General features: G+C 31.5%; 2 protein-coding genes and 1 non-coding gene across 5 annotated transcripts; all 3 read left to right on the forward strand.

Annotated features, from left to right (window-relative positions):
• The first annotated feature begins 2132 nt into the window (after window positions 1-2132).
• On the forward strand, window positions 2133-10321 carry LOC110658520 (glutamate--cysteine ligase, chloroplastic). Of its 3 annotated transcripts, XR_002495596.2 has the most exons (17): window positions 2133-2445; window positions 3325-3649; window positions 4173-4323; window positions 4563-4670; window positions 5617-5709; window positions 6443-6526; window positions 6687-6755; window positions 6832-6902; window positions 6993-7061; window positions 7210-7303; window positions 7402-7491; window positions 7585-7665; window positions 8152-8244; window positions 8871-8951; window positions 9048-9117; window positions 9470-9597; window positions 9973-10321. XR_002495596.2 is itself a non-coding variant. In XM_021816176.2 (16 exons), exons 2-16 carry the CDS (start codon window positions 3327-3329, stop codon window positions 10059-10061), a joined length of 1566 nt encoding a protein of 521 aa, XP_021671868.2. In that variant the 5' UTR covers window positions 2133-2445; window positions 3325-3326; the 3' UTR covers window positions 10062-10321. The 3 variants fall into 3 exon arrangements, 2 of the variants coding, with proteins under 2 accessions (XP_021671868.2, XP_021671869.2); XM_021816176.2 differs by lacking the exon at window positions 9470-9597; XM_021816177.2 differs by lacking the exon at window positions 9973-10321 and having other exon boundaries at window positions 9417-9470.
• Window positions 10322-12695: 2374 nt separating this feature from the next.
• Window positions 12696-14720, forward strand: LOC110658521 (tubulin beta chain). Its single transcript, XM_021816178.2, has 3 exons — window positions 12696-13404; window positions 13494-13763; window positions 13870-14720. Exons 1-3 carry the CDS (start codon window positions 13011-13013, stop codon window positions 14541-14543), a joined length of 1338 nt encoding a protein of 445 aa, XP_021671870.1. The 5' UTR covers window positions 12696-13010; the 3' UTR covers window positions 14544-14720.
• A 67-nt stretch (window positions 14721-14787) lies between these two features.
• On the forward strand, window positions 14788-14859 carry TRNAC-GCA (transfer RNA cysteine (anticodon GCA)). The gene has a single exon. It is a non-coding gene; the product is annotated as a tRNA-Cys (tRNA).
• The last annotated feature ends 4623 nt before the right edge of the window (window positions 14860-19482 follow it).

Below are 19482 nucleotides of genomic sequence, written 5' to 3' on the forward strand. Positions count from 1 at the left end.
TATTGATGTGATAAATTGGGTGTGTGAGTAATTCTAAATTAACTTCTCGTGTAAATATTGGGTGAATTAATTGTTATATGTGATGGACGTGTATTTCATTGTAGGATTGTACTAGTTTTAGATAGTTATAGAAATTGCACTTATAATCAATATTTAAATTCTCTGAGTTTAATGCTCATTTTTGTTCAAATATTTTTCCCAGGTTTCAGGAGGAGCGGGTTTATTTTTTAAAGTTTAACTTCTATTTTCCTTCGTAGGTTGTACTTCTTATTTTAAGAGTTTCTTACGTCTATTTATTTATTTAATAACTAGAACTCCGCTGTGATATTGAGTTATGTATTTATGGCATTAATTAATGAAAAATTATTATGATATTAAATAGTTTATACATAATGGGTATCAAGATTGAGCTGAGCTACTCTAGTTCCGATAGAAATTGGATTGTGTTGGCGTAAAATAAATTTATAATATTTTATTTTATTTCAATATGCATGTTGGGCCTTGATTTTAGTGAGACTTACTACAAATCTCAGGGGTTTTATATTAGCTCAGGTCCTGACTCAGGTCCTAATGTTGATCTGACTCATGAAATTGGATCGTGATACAGTAATATAAAATTCCCCCAAGTGAATCAATCCCAACAGCAGTCTGCTAAAATTGTCATAATTTTAGCAGCAGTCTAATTTTATCCTTAATCTGTGTGCATGTGTTCCTTCCTTTGACAAAAAAAAAATCCGAACAAACACAAGGGAGTAAGCAGCAACACACTAGACGAGCCAAAACAGACTGTGACCAGTGTCGAATAAATCGAAAAATGACATTGCGATAACACAGGCATCTTAATCTTCTTTAGCCTCAACAGACAATACCCCTACATACCCATCAGTACTATCAGGAAAGCCAGCAGACAGGAGTAACTCCCTTCCATCAGAAACAAAGACTATGCAAACCAATTTGCATTAGAGCCCTCATTATGAAGTACAACGACCGCAAATCATATGAGAAACAAATCCATCAAAACTTTACGCAACCCAACTAAATGAGAAGAGGGCAAGCCACCATTCAGCTAGTGAAAAGGGAGAAGTTGTCCCTTGTCCCCTACCCTTGTGGGTAGGGGACAACCACAATACTGGAAACTACAAACCAACACTCAACAAGAGAGAAAAGAAAACTCTCGCTAACTAGTTTTCACGTCTTTCAACAAGACAACTCAGAAAATTTTCATACGTGTCCGAAAAGGAAAATTATTTTAAATGAACGAACTTTTGAAATTGCTTATGTATTTGATGAACAAACTTTCCGAAATTGACCATTTAAATATTACAAATTTGATTTATATGATGCCGAAAATGGTGTATATATCTTATTTTTAATGAGGAATAAATATTTAATATTTTCAATAAAAAAATAACTATCAATAACTAAATATTTTATTTCTTTCACATATAAGAAAATTTCCATTTTAAGTTTTGAGTGTATTTTTTTTTAAAGTTATCTTGTTAATTTGTATTATCAAATTAATTTTTAAAGTAGGTATTTTATTAAATTACTTGAAAATATACCTTTTTAAAAGGGAATTTTTAGAAAATAAGTTATTTTTAAATTAAAGGAGGCCTAAATAAATATAGGACTTTCTTTCCATTTTAAGTGATATTTTAAAAAATTTTCTGTCCTATTTTATTTTTTTTAAATTAATAAAGTATTAATTATTTTTTTTTTAACTTTCTTCTTGATTATGTATCTCCATGTATTTATCTCTTTTTTATTCTCTTAGTCTGATTTTTCGCTCAAATTAAAGAAATAATTAAATTGTATCATTTTTATAAAAAAATATTAATAATTAACTAAAGTATATATTTTTTTTTTTTTCGGTGGACAAAGTGTATTTATAATCTTATTAGAATGTAAAAAGGTGTTAAAAAATAAATATATTGAAATAATAATTAATAAGGGTAAAATTAATAAAAAATATTAATACTTTTTTAATTTTTGAAAATAGTAAATTAAGTGGGACCGACAATGAAACAGAGAGAGTAATTTTAGTAAATTATTAAAATTTTTTTATAAAAGTAAAATTAAAAAGAGCTACAAAGGAAAAAAAAGAAAAAAAAAAAAAGAAAAAAACAGCCAGTAATAATTAGGATCGCAATGGCGCGCACAGAGTGGAATATGATGAGGGGAATGAGAATCTACAAAGTTGCTGACGTGTACTCACGGGACCTTAAAAGTAGCAATATAGTGCCCCGTCTGCTTCTCCGTCTCCGTCTCCTTCCACTCCAAAGAAAACTTTTTCCTTTTCCTTTGTACAACTTTCTACTGGCAGGAGCCTCTGGCTCTGAGCCTCAGCCCGAAGCCTAAAACCTCAGAGATTCCAACTCTCTAGCCCTAATCTCATCGCCTTCTTCACATCCTAACCTCTAATTCACCCTTTTTTTCTTCACTTAGGTATATTTTTCTCTTCTACTTCTCTCTTTGTATTGCGTTTGTTTGATGCAGAACTTGCTCATTTCACTTGTCGTAAGATTTATATGTTTTCTGTTTCGCATGTCAATTTTGAGCAATTTCTGTTACTGTTTGTGATGAATTTCTATGTGATTCCGGTTCATTTGATGCTGTTTAGTATTGTTTGTTTTGATAATCCCCTCCTTCTCTTCCTGCTCATCTTTTTCGGATTTAAAGTGTTTTGAATTTTGACTCTTACTTTGCCTTTATGTTTGTTTTCTGAATGTCTTGACAACGAATGTGCTTATGGGTTGAATAAGGTGCGTAACATTTGAATGGACTGCAGCCCATCGATACTCTGTCTAATTACTTTTTCAATTGAAATGAAACGAGTACATGGATGATTGATTGTGTAATGTAAGCATATCCTGCAATGGTGGGCATTAGGATGTCTCACGTAGTTTGTTTTATGTGTTATTGAATATGAAATTCTATGTGCAAATCGATTATTGATGTTAATATTATTCTCTATTAACGTATCCAATCATTAAAAGTTATTATTTTCAAGTATTCCATTTGATCGGCCTTGGTATTGACTATTTACCCAACATGTTCTCCCTTTACCAAAATCCACAGGGTTGTCCCTACCTTAAAGTACCATGCAGAGCATAACCAAATGATTAATATGTTTTTCAAGTACAAAATTACTTTGATTGCAGCTAAATAAGCTATTTAACTAACTTTTCTCGTGTTTTATCTTTTCCTGAAATTGAAACCCTATATATTCATGCTTTTGCTTGCTCTTGGGTGCGGGGATGGTAGTTAATTGTTGCTTTGTTAGTTTTAAATTATAATCCAAACAATGGATGTGCATTATTGCAGGTATGAAGCTTGTTTCCCAGGCGCATCCATCATATTGTGTTCCAACTGAGATAAGTAAAACAAGTCAAAATGTGGTTTTTGGTGTGACTAATAGAATAGAGGCATCTAAACAGAAGGAAAAATGTTTTAGATTCTCTTCATTGTTGTGTAACTCTATCAAGACACCTGGGGTTCCAAGAGAATGTCTAAGAATCAGAAGAGGGAATCAGTTGGTTGTTGCTGCAAGCCCTCCTACAGAGGATACTGTGATCGCTGCAGAACCACTAACTAAAGAGGATCTCGTAGGATACCTTGCCTCTGGTTGCAAGCCTAAGGAAAAATGGAGGTACAAATATGTTTTGATAAATATTGTACTATTTCATTAAGCCAATACCTCAAATGCTGTTATTTTTTTGTTTATTAGTCTTTTGAAATCTTACTTTGATTATCTCATAATTGGTCCATTTGATGTGTTCCCTTTCTTTATGGTATGGAATATGTTTTTGTTACTTCTTTTGAGGTAGATTGTTCTGTTCATTATAGGTTCCTTACGATGATACTATCATAAGTAAACAAACTGAAACTTTGAAAGTTAGCTGGTTTACCTACAATTACTTGAAATATTTATGAAGGTTAGATTGTTCTGTTCATTCTAGCCCATATGAGCTATGAAGTTTAATAAACTTATATGCTTTTATCACAAGTACCTTCTGTTGAGGAAGAGTTTCTCACTGCATGTCTGTAGTGAAAAAGCTGTTAAATACTGCTTCCATTTATTTGGTTAGTTATCGTCAACATGTTTTATGTTTAATTTGAGATTTTTCTCAAACCAGTTATTTGCTAACTTAAAAGTATGTGGTTCTTCACAGAATAGGTACAGAACATGAGAAGTTTGGATTTGAACTTGGAACTTTACGCCCTATGAAATATGAACAAATTGCGGACTTGCTTAATGGTATTGCTGAGAGATTTGATTGGGAGAAAATAATGGAGGGTGACAATATTATAGGACTCAAACAGGTAAACTGGTTGTTTTATTTATCTTCATTTCCTTTCATGAAAAATTGCATCTTGTATGCCTTCACATTTACATCTTATTCTTCTTTGCATTGTTTGTATGCCACTGAATCGCATGTGCAAGAAAAAACTTTCTTTAATATTTTCTCATTGGCATGTGTTGCAACTTGCACCAGCTATTAACAAAATTAATTCGTCATTGTCAAGAATTTCCATAATAACTTTTTGTCAACGAATGCCAGGGAAAGCAGAGCATATCACTAGAGCCTGGTGGTCAGTTTGAGCTTAGTGGTGCGCCACTTGAAACTTTGCATCAAACTTGTGCCGAAGTTAATTCACACCTTTATCAGGTAGGTTGAAATATTGTACTTCAACATTTGCTGAACAAGCTTGTTATCTTTCTTCATAATTCAAGCCATTTGGTGGGAACAATAAATTGTAGTGATTGTTATCATCTTATATTTCTCTTGTAACTAAATAAATTATTTTTGGAAAATTGCACCCATATTCTTAATATTTAATTTTTTCACAAAATCATCAGAACCAGGAGTTCTATGTAGAAGATATCTGCTAGATTCTCTCGCATGGGTTTCTTGCATGGTGGAGGAGGTAGGTGGGGTGCCAAAATCTTTTTTAGCCACTATATGGTCATTTTAACAAATAAACTCCTAAATCATCCCCTTTTGGCCTGCGTTATATTTTGCTTGTTTATCTTTAGATGCATTCAGCTTCTTCTAGATCTTATGTGATCATTTTATCAGTAATAAGTACAATGAATAAGTGTTCAACAATGGATATGTTGATGATTGTGATAGTTGTTTTGGCATGCATTGCCTCCGTTAACTTGTTTGCCTTGTGAAGCACTAGGTCAAGCTGATTATTTTTATTCTCTCTCTTTCTTTCTTCTTCTTCTTTTTTTAAATAACAAAGTGAAGGGAAAAAATGATGTGAAGAATTGTGATCTTTGAATGTGAGGTTTACTGTCCAAAATCTCCCTAGATCAGATTAGATGCGTCTTATTCTTCAGATTGATATCTTTTTTTTTTCCCTCATTTTTCATATATTTTTCCTTAATTAATCCTCATGCTATGCCTTTTTAACATATAATAAAAATGGCCTAAAGTTGATTTAAATTCAGTGGTTATTTGGTGGTGGTATTAATTTAATCGTCATTTGTTCATTGTGTTATCATCTTTGTCATCAGAACCTAATGGGAATGCCTGATGTCTTTTGAGAAGCATATATGGAATGCTGTTTAAGCTCTGTATGATCATCATATGCTATTTTTTTTACCAGGTGAAAGCTGTTGCAGAGGAAATGGGAATTGGATTTTTAGGAATTGGCTTCCAGCCCAAATGGGCAGTTAAAGACATACCTGTTATGCCCAAGGTACTATTTATTCCTTTTAAGCCATTCAAGTTAGGAAAATACGTTGATTCCTCAATTCATAAGGAAGTAGTAGACTCTGGAATGGAAATTGTGCTTTCTAATGTAAAAGAACATAATTGTCCTTAGAAGTAAAACCATTCTAGAAATATGTTGGCATCAAGCAAATGAAAGTTATATTAAAACAAATACCAAATGATTTAAATTTGTATATGATTGTCCCTTTTTTCCTCTGCTATTTTTTTTATTTTTTATTTTTTATCTTGTGTTGGGGTAGGGAGTGGTTTGGAGAAATATCAAGCTTTTTTGTTCTTGCTTATTTGACCGTTGGCAAATTTAGATTTTGCACATGGAACTTGCATTGCATGCTTTATATATTTCTTATTAAATATAACGGATCAAGTCACTTAGCTTTTAGTTGTTTGATATTCTATCTCTTGATAATTTTCTAGTTTTGTGGCTACAAGCTTGTTATTTAGCCAACCACACTCCTTTATTTCTTTTTTAAGCTCTCTAGAATTGCATTCTATATCAAAAGGAAAAATTTCAGAAACCAAGTGATCTAATTCTAGTTAGTGGAATTAGTCACATAGGTTACCTTTCCACTTTGTCCTATGACATATTGGCAGTCCTTTTCATATTTTCTGCTCTGTAATTCTGAACCCTTTTCTCTCTCAAATTATGTTTGCTTTTGGAAACTTTGATTAGTTCAATGGTGATGCATATTTTATCTCAGGGAAGATATGAGATCATGAGGAATTACATGCCTAAAGTTGGTTCATTAGGACTTGATATGATGTTTAGGACATGCACCGTACAGGTTAGATAAACTTTACATTTTCTCTGATTTGGCTATTCTGAAGCAAACTATTCTTTTCCAGCTAATATTTAGTAATTTAATCTTGAATATTTTCTTGATTCTACTAAAGTTGTTTTTTTTCTTTCATTGACTCTTGTACATCAAAATTCATTTTCAATAGGTTAATCTGGATTTCAGTTCTGAAGCTGACATGATAAGGAAATTTCGCGCTGGGCTTGCTTTGCAGCCGGTGAGAAATTTTGTGAATTGTGTTTTCAACTAAAGTTTCGCTAATTCAATTATATCTAATTAGTGCAAATTAACAGATAGCAACAGCTCTTTTTGCAAATTCACCTTTCACTGAAGGAAAGCCAAATGGTTATCTCAGCATGAGAAGGTTTATAAACATCATCTTATAGTAGCTGTACTTGCTATTTTTCTAATTGTTTCCCATGGACTTCTTAGTGAATTTTCTTTATTTATGCAGCCACATTTGGACTGATACTGATAACAACCGCACTGGCATGCTGCCTTTTGTTTTTGATGACTCATTTGGGTGAGTTTTGAATTTTATTTACTTGGGGCCTTTCCTTAGTGGTCTATCATTTCAAATATTTTCATGTATAGGAAAGCAGGTGAACCATCTATAAGCATGAATATTTCTCCCCCTCACAATAGAATCTCTTATCTATATTCTTTTGCAGGTTTGAGCAGTATGTTGATTTTGCACTTGATGTTCCAATGTATTTTGTTTATCGGAAGAAGAAGTATATTGACTGCACTGGAATGTCATTCAGGGTATCCATCTATTCTTAGTCTTGTAATTTAAGTCTTTAATCGTTGATCATTCTTTTTTACTGCATTCTTCTCCTGATATCTTATTCATTGCTTGTCAGGACTTTATGGCTGGAAAACTTCCTTGCATTCCTGGTGAATTGCCGAACCTTAATGATTGGGAGAATCACTTAACAACAATTTTTCCTGAGGTTTAGGTCATATGCATTTTGGTCCATTTGGTAAAATATCATGTATCTTGATGCTTTGGCTTGCTTAAGCCTGCTGTAACTCTTTTCATTCAGGTCAGATTGAAGCGATACTTGGAAATGAGAGGTGCTGATGGAGGACCTTGGAGGAGATTGTGTGCATTGCCAGCATTTTGGGTAGTGGCCTTTCTAATCTATCTATTTTAATACCAATTTGGAGAGATTTGAGGGTTGCTGGAAAGAGAAAATGGTAGAACCATAAAAGAACACTCAACGTACCTAGGATGTGAAACTTGAAGAGAAATCTTCAGGCCATCAGAAGTTAGCTTGTCAATAGATGTACATAGAATGGGAAACTATAGTCTTTTTGCTGATGCATCTTTGGTATATTAGAGAATTTTTAGGACTAAAGAGAAGTGTTGGTTGGTTGTGGTTGGGGGGGCCGGGGGAAGTGTTGGTTGGTTGTGGTTGGGGGGGGCGGGAGAGGAGGGATTGGTGGGGGGTTGTGGTTTGTGGGGTGGGGGTTGTTGGGGGGAGGTGTGTGTGGGATTGAAGCCTTGAACTCTTACAATACTAGACAAGCACATTTACTTCTCATAGAGCATTCTATTACTGCTTCATTTAAACATAACCAATTCAGGTTGATTTCCTTTCAAATATCAGGTAGGATTGTTGTATGATGAAATCTCTCTTCAAAATGTTATGGATATGGTAGCTGATTGGACTCCTAAAGAAACACAAATGCTGAGGAATAAGGTAATTCAAATGCCAACTGGCTGATGAACTCTAAGACTACAATGCAAAAGCATTTATCTGCAGCACATGAGATCTATAGTTTATAGAAGTGAAATTGTTTAGGATATAGCATACCTTTTCTGCTTCTTATATATATATGCACATACACACTTGTTCTAGTTATCACACTCTCCTGAAAACATTCTGGAGTGAGGTGGCAAAATGTCAAGCACTTGGCAGTTTGTTATTGGGCTTTCTGGTGTTCATTGTTGGTCTCTTTGATGTTGGAATCTGAAAGATAATCATATAAGGACCACACAATGTCAAGTTGAACCTTTTTAAATGCCTTTTATCAATTATCGTACGGCAAATGCAAGTTATTGATAGATGTTAGTAGATGTCATGGGCTTGTGGCTAGCATCTTTTACTGAGTCATGTTTTAACTGTTTTCAACCAAGTTCATTCATACCTATGGAGGAGCACAGTGCGCATATAACATAATGAGCATGTCTATTCTGTAGTTTGAATTAGGATAAATTGCTTCCTAGTAATATTTTTTCTACAACAGAATGAAGTCTGACCTTGTCCTACATCTTCTTTGTGCTGTAATTAAGACAGCAACATCTGATTTAAAAATTATTTAGTAGGTTCCAAAGACTGGTCTAAAGACACCATTTCGGGATGGATTACTGAAGCATGTTGCTGAAGATGTTCTAAAGTTTGCTAAGGTAACTTGGGTACTAAATGTTTCGGCTTTAGAAATATTCTTAAAGCATAAGCCTATTTTTCCTTGTGACAAAAAACATGAATCTATTATTCTCTAGGATGGCTTAGAAAGGAGAGGCTTTAAGGAAATTGGTTTTTTGAATGAGGTGGCTGAAGTGGTTAGAACAGGTAATCAACTCTACACAGTGCTTTTGTTTATTTCTATTTTGTCTCGTTGTATGTTAACATCTATGATTTGGCTACAAGGTTTAGGCTTCCAAATTTTAACAGAGGTTGTCACATAACTTTTCTTCAATTTGAAAAACACCATGCCAGATATCCAGTCACAAGAAGCATGAATGAGTAGATACATCTACTTGGTATTCTACCTGCTCATTATGCTTCAGATGTGTATGTGGTTTGGTGTTTCTTTTGTTATTTGTGTAATGACCTTCTCAGCAAGTTCCTTCTTGCATTCATGCTGGCAGAAATGGACTTTAAAGGCAATTAGTTTACAATTTCAACCTTGAATGATCTGCAGTCGGAGGTTTGAGCTTATGCATTGCTTGAATATTTCAAGTCCCACCAACTTGGGCTTTTTAAGTGTCTGAATGCCTTGGGGTTAGGATATGTTTGGTTCAAGCCATAGCGAGTTTCTGACTTGAACAAGTAATTGACTTGCCGTTGCCCGTGCTAATTGTTTTGATATTGTTAAAACAAATATTGAAAAGATCTTTATATCCCTCCTGATAGAGGGGCAGAATTATGTACTTTATGCAAACTGTAATTTTGATTTAAAACCATTTATATTTGTTGTCTGTTGAACTTATTTATTGCAAAGGTTATGATTGTTCATCACCATCATCATCATAGCTTGAAATGGTGTAGTTTGAAAAGTCTGTTTTCTTATATACCTCAAATATCTCTTGATAAAGCATGTTTTGTGAAAACTGTAATATTTCGAATTGCTTCTCTTTCTTGATTATTCATTTTTATCTTTTGTGTACGAGTTTAGTGGTCATGATGGTAATGTTCTCGTGGCAGGTGTAACACCAGCTGAGAAGCTTTTGGAGTTGTATAATGGAAAGTGGGGGCAATCTGTAGATCCTGTTTTTGAGGAATTACTCTACTAAGGTGAATTAGATTGCTGAGGCACTTTAGTAGTGGCCTTTTTCTGAACTGAATTGTTGGATGTAAGCTGCTTGTTTCTGTTTTCAACTCCTTTCCAATCTGTGGCTAGTGATAGATTATTTCACAGGAATAAAAATTATCATGTAAATCCTTGGTATGAGGATTCTTATGTAACTCCTTGAATATGACCATATGAAGCTTCACACAACTCATTTCCAAAATTAACGAGCTGATTATGATATTTTTAGACTTCTTATGTGTATTATCAGTCTGATTATCCTGTCTTTCATGATATTTTTATTTTCTGGAATCCATTTCTGTAATTACTCAGACTGTTCGCGGCATTGGTAAGTTTTCCGAGTTACTGTGACATCAAAGGAGCACCAGGATTTGAAAAGCTCCCTTCCCCTGAGGCAAATGGATTGTGAAATAAAAATATGGGCTAGCTCGTCACTTTATCTCAGATGACTTATCCATCCCCTGACCATGTGGCTGTCGACATGGCCATGTGCTCAGTATTCGCACCGCTGATCCCCACCACGTTGTAACCATATTATATGGTCGCTGTCCATAATCCATGCATTTTTGTTTGGTACATATTCATGTTTCAATAAATGTCTACTTGATAAGATCTGAAATGAAAATACAATAAATAAATAACACTGAAGGGATTATGTAAATATTGAGGGGATTATATAAAGTGCATATGGCTGGAGGGATTGCTGTAGAGGGAGCATTCTAACATCGTAGGGGTGATTATTTAGATGAGACCTCTCATTCTCCAGGGTAGGCCTTGAATGACTTGACAGCAATGCTCTAACTGCATATTTGTGGAAGCATCTCCATCAAATCAAAACCAATCTTTTAGGCTGTTAGGGAAGCAAAAATTATTATTATTATTATTATTATTATTATTATTAAGTCAAAGCAGTTCCCTTGCTGTGATTAGCTGCAAAGGAGGATGATTCGATGATTTGAACTGTTAAATTTGTGTTTTACCCGTATACATAAGACCTGTTTGGCAATACTATTCATACTAATTAGGTAGTATTAAAAAATACTTTAAAATTAAATTTAATAAATTTTAATTATAAAAAAATTAAAATAATAAAATAATTTTTTTCAAACTATTTTTTTTTAACAGAATTTAAAATAATATCTTTATTAAAAAAAATAGTTTTGGCCCTCCAATCTCAATGCTAAACAAACACATAGTAATTGACACATACACATCTTACGTGCATGTGAAACAGGGAGCAATTCTAAGTTCTAACTAATCCACTGGTGCAGATGATTTTTTTTTCCGTTCATTAGATTTTATCTAAATGGATTAATTAGAAGAAACAATTTCTTAAGTATTTCTATGGATATTTTTTTAATTTTCACTGCAAGCGGTGGGATAATATAGTTGATAGATAAAAAATTTTGGAGAGGGTTAAACATAGGATTCCAACATCAATTAGCCAACTAGTCCTCGTGTGGGGCTGGAAGGAATACTTATTTAAGAAGAGACAGACTGACAAGCAAATCTCATTCCCTCAATAATTGAAGCTTGCCACCCTCCATTCTCTGTTTAAGCCTTAGGTTTTATATCACTCATTAGGCACCTAATTTGATAATTAAATCATAAATGCAACCTTATATTTTGATTTATATGGTAGAACCACCATATTAGCTTTAACATGACCAAAATACCCTCCTTTGGATATTTATCATGTCTAGAAGTAAATCCCAAGTGATAAACATAGGCTAGCTTAGTTGGTTAAGTCAACCTTGGCCTAAGGTAATTGGCTCCGACATTACTTTGAGTGGAAGTGTTATGGAAGGAAGAGGACTATTTTACCTTGTTGAGTTGATGCATTGCACTTCCAAGGAAATGCATTTTACTCAAGACAATTGCTTATGATAATCAACAAATTTTATCAACCAATAGTGAGATCAAAGAGAGATAGAGATGTTATTTTGATCAATTGTTCAATGCAAGTCATGAGAATAATTTTATAAGTCTTAAGGTTTCTTTAACAGATTATGTTATGCAATCGTAATATTTTTAATAAAGTGAAAGGTAAATTTTATAAAATTATGATCAAACTAGCTATATTGTATGGGAGTAGATGTTGGATATTTAAAGTATAAAATATTCACAAGATGAGTGTGACAGAAATGTCAATGTTAAAGATGAATGTCTATTAGAAAGTGCATATAACACACATTAGACATAAAAAGAGAGCATTTTAATTAAAATGGTTTATCATATTTAACAAAGAAAATCAAATGCTCCAATATGAAAATGTAATAAAATTACTAAGAATATTCATTTTTGATGCCACATTAGATTATGTGGAAATTACTATTTCTTGCATTGAAATAGCAAGAATGAGAGCAAAATTCTTAGTCTATATTTTCACTTATAGGCCAAACTAATGATGTTAAAAGATTTTAAACAATTTCATTTAACAACTTTAGTTTTATTCTAATACAATTTTATGAATTTAATTTAAGATGTTTTAATGACATTGGCTGGTTCTATTAGACAAGAAAAGACCAGATTGAAATTCAAGGGTAGTCATCTAAAGGGCAAAAGGTAACCCAAGAAATGATTAATGGGCAATTATGGAATCTTCACTGACAGATGGGAAATCATCCTAGAGGTTGGTTGGTAATTTAGGAATGAATGAGGCCAGAGAAGCTAGAGTGCATCTTCTTGTCTCTTTTCATATCCAGCTCACAACTCTTGTTGGAGATTGACATGGCCTCCTCCTAACAAGGACACATGATGTTAATCATTAAACTTTCTATAGAATTATCATCTTCTGATACAGAAAAATATCAATGTCACAATCTTAAAATCCTATCCCTTTACATCCTACAAAAGCCCTGCACCATCCCATTCTTCTTCGCCCTCCCCTCTCTACTCTTCCAAGAAACACCCATTATCAGTATATACCAAAATGAGAGAAATTCTCCATATTCAAGCTGGTCAATGTGGGAACCAAATTGGAGGCAAGTTTTGGGAGGTTGTGTGTGATGAACATGGCATTGATGCAACAGGGAACTATGTTGGCAACTCTCAGGTTCAACTTGAGAGGGTTAATGTTTACTACAATGAGGCCAGTGGTGGCCGCTATGTGCCTAGAGCTGTGCTAATGGACCTTGAGCCAGGAACCATGGACAGCTTGAGGACTGGTCCTTATGGGAATATCTTTAGGCCTGACAATTTTGTTTTTGGCCAAAATGGAGCTGGAAATAACTGGGCTAAAGGCCATTACACTGAAGGAGCAGAATTGATTGATTCTGTTCTTGATGTTGTTCGTAAAGAGGCTGAGAATTGTGATTGCTTGCAAGGTATTTCCTTAGTTTCTCTGTTTATTTTTCCATTTTAATAACATAATTGATGAATTAATGATGGTTGATACTTGATGTTATGTGATTAGGCTTCCAAATTTGCCATTCCCTGGGAGGTGGTACTGGTTCAGGAATGGGAACTCTGCTTATATCAAAGATCAGGGAAGAGTATCCAGATAGAATGATGTTAACTTTCTCAGTGTTTCCCTCCCCTAAGGTCTCTGATACTGTGGTTGAGCCCTACAATGCCACCCTCTCTGTGCACCAGCTAGTTGAAAATGCAGATGAGTGTATGGTACTTGACAATGAGGCACTCTATGACATCTGCTTTCGAACTCTTAAGCTCACTAATCCAAGCTGTAAGTTACTGTTTCCACTTCCATCGATGAATTAATTATATATCGTTTGATTTTAAGAAAAAAAATGTTACATGTCTAATATGTGCACATGCTGACAATGTTACAGTTGGTGATCTTAACCATTTGATCTCTACAACTATGAGTGGAGTAACATGTTGCCTCCGCTTCCCGGGGCAACTCAACTCCGATCTCCGAAAAATAGCCGTAAATTTAATCCCCTTCCCACGTCTCCATTTCTTCATGGTTGGTTTTGCGCCATTGACGTCCCGGGGGTCACAACAGTACCGGGCCTTAACAATTCCTGAACTTACACAGCAAATGTGGGATGCTAAGAACATGATGTGTGCAGCTGATCCAAGGCACGGTAGGTACTTGACAGCCTCAGCTATGTTCAGAGGCAAAATGAGCACCAAGGAAGTTGATGAACAAATGATAAATGTACAAAACAAGAACTCTTCCTATTTTGTTGAGTGGATTCCTAACAATGTGAAGTCAAGTGTGTGTGACATTCCTCCAACTGGGTTATTGATGTCATCAACATTTATGGGAAATTCTACCTCTATACAAGAAATGTTCAGGCGTGTCTCCGAACAATTCACTGTCATGTTTAGGAGAAAGGCATTCTTGCATTGGTATACAGGGGAAGGAATGGATGAAATGGAGTTTACTGAGGCAGAAAGTAACATGAATGATTTGGTATCTGAATATCAACAATATCAAGATGCTGTTGCAGAGAATGAGGAGGAGGAGGGTGAGGATGAGGATGAAGAGGCTATGTAGAGTTGAAGGTGGCATTTTAAATTTTAATTGGTTTTGGTTTGGCAAAAATGTTGTGTTCTTCTTTTTCTTCATGTTTGTGGCTTGACAATGGTGAATAAGTCATGTGTATAGTTTCTGGACCTAGGCGGTGAAAATGAGCTTTCCTTATAAATTTTCGTGAGATTCATGATTATTCAAGTGCATGTTCTGTATTTGTACTTACCTGTAATAGTACTAATAATGATGGCGTACAAACGATGCATCCGGGTCCATAGCTCAGTGGTAGAGCATTTGACTGCAGATCAAGAGGTCACCGGTTCGAACCCGGTTGGGCCCTTCCTCCTATATTTTGCATTTCTTAGTTCTTATTACTCGAATCGCATTTTCTTAGGCTTGGTAGAGTTGAAATTTTAGCCTCGTTTAACTTTGCTCGGTATACATAGGGTGAAGGGAAACAAAAGAGCAAGTGTAATTAATAAATTTACATAATTATATTATTATTATTATTATTATTGAATATCCATTTTTATTTTATTTTTTTACCATTTTTTTTAATTTTATACAAAATACATTTGATTGTAATCCTTTAAATTTTAACTTCAATTTTTTACTATCTTAAATATGATTCCCTTACCCTTTGTTTGGATGTTTAATTGTGGAGGGAAAATGAAGAGAAATTAGATAAGAGAAATAAAGAGACAAGAAAGAAAGAAAAATCTAATTTTCTCTTTGTTGTTTGAATTGTTTATTAGAATATGAGTAAAATATAATTTCTCTATTAAATTAAAACATAAAAATATCTTTTATACCCTCGATAAAAGTGAGAGACTCTTTTAGAGCTTAAAGTAACAAAACTGATTTTTTTATTAAAGTGATTGAAGGGCATTGAAGTCATTTTCATGTTAACAGGAACAATTTTCCTCCATTCCCCTCCGATTTGGAGAGAAATCGTTTGGAGCAGATGTAGCAGGTGGATAAATACATTTTCTCCTCCTTTCTCTCCCTTTCCATCTTCAAATTATTGTCAAAAAAAGAGAATTGATTGAAACTAAATTTGATTTATTTTCTCTTCTACCCATTTCTCTCGTTCCAAACATAGGGTTAATATTTTCAATTGATTGTTATATTTTTTTTTTCTTCCTTTTTCCTATTGTACATTAAGATTCCATTTATCATATTTTTTTTAATGAAAAGATAGGTGATCATTCATTAAGGTCGAAACCATTATAAATATAGGCCTCCAACAACCAAGCATAATAGAAGTATAAAAGTCCAGAAGAACAACCCAAAATAAAAGCTCAGGCTTCCAATATAGAAGGAAATTCAAGAGGCCTAGCAACAGAAGCTCTCAACCCAAACTATAACCCCCTAGTCCACACAAAAGCTCAAGCCCCAGAGCCCAATTGACAGCCCCCAAACAACAGAAACACTAAGAACCTGTGTCATGGAGAATTGCACCCGTCTTCAGCACACTGCCATTCTTCTGTTTCCCAAAGCTGTAGTGTCGACTGGAACCCTAACCCACCAATAGAATACGCTATTCTAGCGCCTAGACACGAGCTATTAAAACAACCCTAACCCACCAATAGATACTCGTGCTAGCCGTTGCCAGAACTCACCAAACCCAGTAAGCAAAACAACAGAGGGTGGTGATGGGCAGCGCGCCAACGACATTTCAATCTCTTTGGGCCTTAAGGGTTGGCCAAGTACATATTAAGCTAGCACAAGGACCCAGAGGTGCTTATGATAAAATCTCGATTAAAATTCATTTTAAATTGTTTATATATATCATAAATCTGATTATAATTATCTAAATGCTACCGGCCGAACCCTCATAAATTCACTTAATTTTATAGATTTAGTTAATAACTAGCCAGGTGGTGCAATGCGCAAATTTGATAGAAATTAATTTTTTTATATTTAATTTAAATTTTAATATTTTATTTTTTTAATTATTTTTAATATTTTTATATAATTTGATTATTAGAACTTATAGCATATAATTATAATAATTTCACTTTAATATTTTATTTTTAATCTTCATATGTCCAATTTAAATTTTCAATAAATTTGTACTTTTTATCATTTTTTTATAATTCATTTTCTATGAAAAATAAATTACTTAACAACACATAATTAAAATATATCATTACTTATAAAAATAAATAAATGAAAAAAATTAAAAAATATATATATATTAGTGTTATCATAATAATCAATAGATAAATAATAAAGACGAATAAAATAAATAAAATGAAATATAGACAAAATAAGCTATTTTGGTATACATCCACCAATGATTATATTTGCTTTGCTATTATTGCTTTTTTTTTTTTTAATTTAACAACCTCTTTCTAGAATTATAAGAATTAGGAATCAATCTAAATGTAAATAAGAATTAAGATAAAAAAAATTAAATAAAAATAGTTTAAATAAAAACATAATTAAGATCAAGTGGCATATTTATTTTCAATATATATATATATATATATATATATATATATATATATATATATATATATATTATGGTCAAATGGACTTGGATACTAAAGAATATTCAAATAGTTAGAATCCCTAATTAATTTCTCCCATAATAAAAATTTAAATAAAGCATTATTCCAAGGAAAAGCATAGAATATTCAACCAGTTAGTCACTGATCTCCTTGAATATGTACTTCCACACTGTGAGGTGGCAAATTCAATTTGCAACTGAATACTTGATGAGGTTGGGACTATAGGACAAGGAAAGCAGTAGAGACATTAGGGGCTGAAAAATAATTTTTTATTTTTATTTTTTATTTTTATTTTTTTTTTAAAAATAAATTTTCTTTTTTTTTTATAGAAAAAAATATTAAAAATATATTTACCTATTAATAATTAAAAAATAATTTTCTAATTAAAAATAAAAAAAATTATTCATATATCTTTTCATAATTAAAAATAAATTATTATAAAATATATTTAAAAATTATTTTATTTTTAAAATATTTTAATATGTATTATTCATTTATTTTATAATAATATAATTAATTTTTTATCACTAGTAAATATTTTCTTAAATAATTTTTTAATTTAGTTTTGATAAAGTTATTATAATTTTAATTATAAAAAGTCATTTTTTTCATTTAAAAGATAGACTTTTATTATAAAAGAAAACAATGGTAGATAACTTAAAGCAATTTTTCTAAATATTAATTAAATTGTAAAGAATTGAAATTTTGCATTGGTTTTTTAAAAAGTTTTTTAAGAAAGTTAAAAAAAAATTCCGTGTTAACGTGTGTAAATTTTCTAAATAAAGAATCGAAAAATCAATTTTCAGTTTTTTTTTAATTTAATTAAAATTTAAAAAATTATTTTAAATTGTTTTCAGTATTTTTTTTCTCTTTATTCTATTTTTTTAAAAGAAAAATAATGATATTTTTATAATTAAAATTATACAATAATCTTTTATAATTAAAATTAGATAATTATTTAAAATTATTATTTATAATAAAAAAATTATATATAATAAAAAATTATATTATTATAAAATAAATAAATAACACATATTTAAAAAATTTTAAATAAAATAAATTTTTAAATATTTTTTATAATATTTTTTAATTATGAAAGATATGATTTTTTATTTATTTAAATTAAAAAAATTATTTTTTATTATTTACTGATCAATACATTTTTTATATTTTCTTTTTTTTTTATAGATAATTAATCAAAACTTTTTCAAAAAATAAAAAATGAAAAATAAAAATTTCTTTTTGCAAATAAACAAAATCCTAATTTTTCAATTCTTCAACAAAACCCTATTCTTCAATTTTCTTAAGTCAACATGCTCTATCAATCATAGGAGTGTAAACGAACCGAGCCGAGCTGAATTTTAACTTGTTCAGGCTTGATTCGTTAATATTGATTCAGACTCGAGTTTGAGCTCAAGCTTGATTCGAGGTTTAATATTAAGACTCAAGCTCGACTCATTTAAAATATGTTAAATTCGAGCTTGGTTAGTTTTAAGTTCGTTTATTATATTAACGAGTTAAACTTAAGTTCGGCTCATGTCAAGTTTGATAAACTATTAAAATGAACTCGAACACAACTTCGATAAGGTCAAGCTCAATTCGAGTTCAATAAGCTCGATCTCAAATTCGATAAGCTCGAACTTGAGCTATAGTTTGAATTTAATAAGCTCGAGCTCGACTGTTATTATACCTATTTTAACTAACAATTATTTTCATAATAAATTATTACATAAGTCATAATCATACTAATAGAAAATAACAAGAAAATCAAATAAAAACATATTGCAATTAATATTAAGTAAGATATGAATAAATTAATTTGTATGAAATAAATAGACAATTAATATTAAGTATAATAGTGATTATGAAAGCACATATTTAAATTATATATATGAAAGATAGATTCGTACTAAACTTAAACTTTAACCTTTTAAAGGTTTACAATTTAAAGAAATAGATATTATAAAAATAAATCTAGGAAAAAAAGAGTATAGAGAGTAAAAATATATGAATAGAGTAGTTAGTATTAATTGAAAAAAAAAATGTACGAGACTATAAAGAGAAAGAAAGTAATAATAATTATTAGATAGATTAGTCTTGAACTTATAGCTTAATCTTTTAAACGTTTAAAATATAGAGAAAGAGAGGAAGAAAGAGATGAATTCACATTTTAAATCATACGACCACCATCAAAAGTGTATAATTAAGTTTTGATTTATTTAGTAATTTAATACAGATAAAATAATTAAAAATAATTTTTATCTATTTAATATATATATATATATAATATTTTAAATTTATTTCTCATATAAAATTAACTCCATTTTCTATAAAAAAAATTATATTTAAAATACAAATAATTATATTTTATAAATGCACCTTTTATTTTATTATATCATAATCTTGTATATTAATATAATATTTAATAATATAATATTTTATTATAT

Source organism: Hevea brasiliensis, chromosome 9, assembly GCF_030052815.1.
Source record: "Hevea brasiliensis isolate MT/VB/25A 57/8 chromosome 9, ASM3005281v1, whole genome shotgun sequence".
Taxonomy (NCBI): Eukaryota; Viridiplantae; Streptophyta; class Magnoliopsida; order Malpighiales; family Euphorbiaceae; genus Hevea; species Hevea brasiliensis.

Bases quoted from the DNA above. Each gene is read 5' to 3' on its own strand.
- LOC110658520 (XM_021816176.2), top strand. From the start codon at position 3,327: ATGAAGCTTGTTTCCCAGGCGCATCCATCATATTGTGTTCCAACTGAG. The intron at 6,756-6,831 runs GTGAGAAATTTT...GCAAATTAACAG, and splicing joins CTGGGCTTGCTTTGCAGCCG to ATAGCAACAGCTCTTTTTGC. The intron at 9,118-9,972 runs GTAATCAACTCT...TTCTCGTGGCAG, and splicing joins GGCTGAAGTGGTTAGAACAG to GTGTAACACCAGCTGAGAAG.
- LOC110658521 (XM_021816178.2), top strand. From the start codon at position 13,011: ATGAGAGAAATTCTCCATATTCAAGCTGGTCAATGTGGGAACCAAATT. The intron at 13,405-13,493 runs GTATTTCCTTAG...TTATGTGATTAG, and splicing joins GAATTGTGATTGCTTGCAAG to GCTTCCAAATTTGCCATTCC. The intron at 13,764-13,869 runs GTAAGTTACTGT...ACAATGTTACAG, and splicing joins TAAGCTCACTAATCCAAGCT to TTGGTGATCTTAACCATTTG.